This window comes from Penaeus japonicus, unplaced genomic scaffold, assembly GCF_977035675.1.
Source record: "Penaeus japonicus unplaced genomic scaffold, GWHDUDI00000001_assembly GWHDUDI00000029, whole genome shotgun sequence".
In the NCBI taxonomy this organism is placed as follows: domain Eukaryota; kingdom Metazoa; phylum Arthropoda; class Malacostraca; order Decapoda; family Penaeidae; genus Penaeus; species Penaeus japonicus.
The window spans coordinates 3,038,296-3,043,295 of record NW_028234431.1 but is presented as its reverse complement, the minus strand read 5'-3'; the positions used below and the strand labels follow the sequence as shown (position 1 = coordinate 3,043,295).

At 36.5% G+C, this 5,000-nt stretch overlaps 1 protein-coding gene across 2 annotated transcripts in view; it reads left to right on the top strand.

Moving 5' to 3' along the window:
- shop (sulfite oxidase) overlaps nucleotides 1-5,000 on the top strand; it is an 11,080-nt gene that overhangs the window by 4,951 nt on the left and 1,129 nt on the right. For both annotated transcript variants that reach the window (XM_086554506.1, XM_086554507.1), the window contains exons 4-11: nucleotides 233-409; nucleotides 1,022-1,132; nucleotides 1,439-1,598; nucleotides 1,917-2,106; nucleotides 2,648-2,779; nucleotides 3,078-3,270; nucleotides 3,436-3,636; nucleotides 4,726-5,000. The exon at nucleotides 4,726-5,000 is cut by the window's right edge and continues 1,129 nt beyond it. In XM_086554506.1, the coding sequence (XP_086410632.1) occupies nucleotides 233-409; nucleotides 1,022-1,132; nucleotides 1,439-1,598; nucleotides 1,917-2,106; nucleotides 2,648-2,779; nucleotides 3,078-3,270; nucleotides 3,436-3,636; nucleotides 4,726-5,000 (1,439 nt within the window). The remainder of the gene's footprint in view (nucleotides 1-232; nucleotides 410-1,021; nucleotides 1,133-1,438; nucleotides 1,599-1,916; nucleotides 2,107-2,647; nucleotides 2,780-3,077; nucleotides 3,271-3,435; nucleotides 3,637-4,725) is intronic.

Below are 5,000 nucleotides of genomic sequence, written 5' to 3'. Positions count from 1 at the left end.
ATATATATATATATATATATATATATATATATATTATATATTATACATATACATATACTTGTATATATATTGATTGATTTATTACAGTAAAGATATTTTTAAAAATAAATATTCCTTAATTGATTGATTGTTGTATGTCTACATTATAAAGCACTTATTTAAATACCAGCTGGTCAAAGGGAAAGCTTCACGAGGACCCTAAGAAGGATATCACAGTGTCTGACCCTTTCAGAGGCGGCCAGTCCGATCACAACCGATCAGGAGGTGTCTCACTTTGGGGCTTATCATGATGGTCTACCGGAATACACACTCGATGAGGTGTCCAAGCACGCGTCAGTGGAAGATAGGGTGTGGGTGGCGTACAGACATGGAGTTTATGACATCACTGATTTTATCCAGGAACATCCAGGTAAAACTAGAACTTACTCAGGAATATCCATATAAAACTAGAACTTATCCAGGAACATCAGGAAAATCTAGAACTGAGCTGCTTTGTTAGAAAAATACTTTTGAAAGTTTTCTTGATGTAAGAACCATGCAGTTCAGAAATCTTGCCATCTCATGTGGTACAAAGAATGAAAGTTTTTTTTTTATTTTTTAGTTATTGGAGATAAGGTATGCAGATTTAGGAATATTGATTTAAGATTAAAATATGTATGGCAAGTGCTGTATGGGGCTGTCTTTCCAGACTTGTTGTATGCTGCAGTTATTTGGTTAATATTAACTCATAATTTTGTATTGTGTTTTGTCCATGTAGTTGCTTCATGTTAATTTAATGTGTACTTTTTCTTTTGAGAACTTTTTTTAGAGAAATATTAGATCTTTCCTGCCCAAGGGTGGAACCATCTGGCAATTTTTTTTCACATATTAACTTATTCATATGCTAATGGTAGTTTACATTCAATCTTTTTCTACTTGGCAACTGTTTACACAATGATTTTGCTGATAAAAGCACCCTTTTGAATGAATATAAAAGTACACCACACGACATGAAAAGGGACTAATTACTGACGTCTTACAGGAGGAGACAAGATCCTCATGGGCGCAGGAGGTTCCGTTGAGCCTTTCTGGGCGCTGTATGCCGTTCACAAGAACCCTCATGTGTTAGAGCTGTTTGAGAAGTACAGAATTGGTGAGTTTCTGAGCAGTTCAGCAGTATGACTTTATTTTATATAAGAACTTGGATTTTTTGTGAGGGGTGAGGGGAGAATTCAATGGAAAACTTTTGTATCATTATATCTTCAAATTAATTCTTATCATATTTATGATTAATCCTTATAGTTTAGTGACTGTATATTCTTGTATGAACAATTATTTTTTATTTAGGGATAAAATCAAAAGAAAAAAAAAAAGGAAAATAGACATATACATGATCTATTTTTTCATAGGTACTGATATTTTGAAAAATACTTTTAGAATTCTATTCCTTTCTTCAAAGGAAACTTGTCTTCAAGTGACGTTGGTGCTCACATCAAAGATATGGACGACCCTTACGGCAATGAGCCTCGCAGACACGTTGCCCTGAAGCCCTCGGCCAAAAAGCCCTTCAACGCTGAACCGCCTTTGTCGTTACTTGCTGATAATCTGATTACGCCAAAGTAAGGTTGCTTGGGGTGATTCTACACGTTAGTTTTTCTTTTTCTTTCTTGTTTTCTTTGGTGTTTATTTTACTTTTTTTCATGCTGTTTGGAGAGATTTGTGTAAAATATTGATTAATGTTGATTAGAGTTGTAAAGAAAACACACACCATAAGAATTTATATAAAACACTGTAATAGATAACAAAAAGTAAATTAATAGCCAAATAGGTATCACTATAAGTGAAGGAATATCCAAAGCATAATATATATCATAAATCATAATGTGTAATTCAATTCATTTATCATCATTCATAACTTAATTCATATCTCATTGCAGCGAACTCTTCTACGTCCGAAACCACCTGCCAGTCCCCGACATAGACGCTTCGACTTACGAGCTGGACATCAGCGACGAAGAGACGGACAAGGAGAAAGTTTTTACACTGGACGCCATAAAGAAGTACCCCAAGCACACAGTGACCGCCACGATACAGTGCGCGGGTAACCGCCGATCAGAAATGACAAAGGTAGGGCTGGATCAGTACTGTTATTCTTGTTGTTCTTCTGTTTTTTGTTTTTTGAATTATAGGCTTCTTATATTTATTTTTTTCTATCTTTTGTTTGATTCACTTCTTTCTTTTCCTCTTTCTTTTAGTGTTTTTCAGTTGTGTCCTTCCTTACTTTCCTTTTGCATTTAAAGCATTGATTTACTTATTGATGTTCATATATCTTTCTTATTTATTACTTTTTGGTGTGATTTTGATTTTTTTATATTTAGTTTTCTGCTTACTATTTTGAAGCATTGTTATTTAGATGTTCAATCCACTCACATAAGTTCTTTGCTTTCCTTTCTTGCCTTCTCCTCTCCCTAAAGTACTTAATTTCTGATCACTATTTGAACTGCAGAGAATCATTTTTATTTCCAAATTTATTTAGGATTTCATTAAAAAAATATCATAGTATTCATAAGGCTCAAGCAACATCTTATATGACCACGATAACCGATCCTCTTTTCTTGAACCAACTGCCAAAAATACACCTTTTGCCAACTCATCTCTATCCCCAAAGGTGAAAGGCGTCAAGGGACTGAGCTGGGGCCAAGCAGCTATCGGGAACGCCCAGTGGAGCGGAGCAAGACTCTGCGATGTGCTGAAGGACATGGGAATAGAGCGAGACACCACGAAGGCTCTACACGTGCAGGTAGGTAGGGATTTTTGAAGGTGGTCTTGCCCTCGTTTAGGGATGGCTGGCTGGTGTGAGACATAGTTTTTGCGAGGGTTAATGTTTACTGTGATTGTGTACAGAGGTTTTATGGATCTGTATTTATGTATGTTTTTTTTTTATTTTTTATATGGGTGATTACCTTTTTTCTTCTTTTTTTTCATCCCATAAATCAAGTATATATAGATAAGTGGATATAACAATATTAGTTGAGATATATCTATACTTAACTTTCTTTTTCTAGATTAATAGAACGTGTCCCATATTTTCGTTTTAGTTCGAAGGTCTGGACACAGATCCTGCAAGCATGCCATATGGATCGAGCATACCCATTGAGAAAGCCTTAGACCCCTACGGAGATGTTATTCTAGCCTACGAGATGAATGGGGAACCCATTCCCAGGGATCACGGTTATCCTATCAGGGTTATAGTGCCTGGGGTCGTGGGTGCGAGAAATGTTAAGTGGCTAGGTATGTTCTGGTGTGTTGTTTTACAGGTCTTATAATAGAAAAATATATTATACAGGATTATTTGCTTCTACTTATGTCACTGTTTGTTAAATTTATATATGTGTATGTAACTGAAAAAGAAAAGATTTAATGCATTCCAGTCTGACTGTGCGTATTGTTTTCCAGGCAAGATCATCGTATCCAAGAATGAGTCGGACGCCCACTGGCAGCAGAACGACTACAAGGGTTTTGCTCCGAACGTCGACTGGGATACTGTTGATTTCAAGAAGTCTCCTGCCATCCAGGAACTGCCCGTCATCTCGGCGATCTGCGAGCCGCTCGAAGGAGAGACGGTGAAGGTCAAGAAAGGCAAGGTCAAACTGAGAGGTGAGTTTCTATCCGTTTATGATTTTTTTTTTCTTCCATTTTTCTTTAACTTGGCTATTAAAAGATTTGTCTTTACTGATTTGTGTCTTTTTTTTATCACTCTTCTTTTACATCATATTGTCTGCCATTATCACATTTGGCATATGAACCCATCATCTCCCATTGGCTTTTATAGGGCTACTTCTACAACAAAAAGTAAAAGTGGGTGTAAAAAAATACTTGAGTGTTATCTACGCATTATGCATTTCAGTCAAAACTTGATGGGAAATGGATATAGTGGTTATTTAATAGATTTACTAAAGCTCTAAGGAGATATGCCCATTTTGTTTGGCTCAATAGAGGGGAAGACACTGTCATTATCATATTGAGGAAAGGATTAGTTCCTTTGCTTGTGATATACCAAGATGTTTCAGGGATAATTGCATTGTAATTTTACCATATGAATAGATATGATTATGAATATTGGTTTTTATTTTATAAGTAATGATATATATATATGATTCTTAAGAAAGACTATTTAGCCTCTTTCGTTCCCAGTTAAAGAGCCATAATTTGACTGCCTAGGCTCGATCTCCCCATTACTCATGTATTTGTACCTCTGCCATGCCTTCAGATAGTATAAATGTTTAAGAAGCAACATAAGCACAGGAAAGGTGAAACAAAAGATCTTCTAGTACTACCGAAAAAGCTTATTTTTTTTAATGCTAAGCCTTTCGTCTTAATGTCGGCTTCTTGTGTTCTACTGAATATTATTCACATTGACACTTACAACTAGCCATGCCATTTTGTTAGTTACAAGGAAAATATCAAGATGTCATTATTGCACTTTGATTATGCTGTTGTAATAAGAAAAAGGAGCAAAAAATATTCTTTAAGGGGAACAACTACCTCTTTAGTGCTATTGTGTTATAAATTGAGTTATAGGGTTATTATTATCATTGTTATTAGTGTAGTCATGATAATCACATGCATTATATTTTCAGCTTTTATTCCTATTTAATTATACTACTACTACCACAAGTTTCGCAATTACTGTTACTATTACTGCTATAGAGGAATTATGAGATAAGAAATATATACATTTCATAGGCTATGCGTGGAGTGGAGGTGGAAGGAAGATCATCCGTGTGGATGTCTCGGCTGACGGAGGCAAGACATGGCAAGCAACAGACGTTTTGGAATCAGACGAATCACGGCACCCGCGTGCCTGGGGATGGTCACTGTGGACGGCTGAAGTCCCCGTAAGCGAGAAGACAAAGGAGGTCCAGCTGTGCGTCAAAGCAGTGGACTCGCAGTACAACACCCAGCCGGAGAACTTCGAGAACATCTGGAACCTGAGGGGTGTCCTGGCCAACGCGTACCAC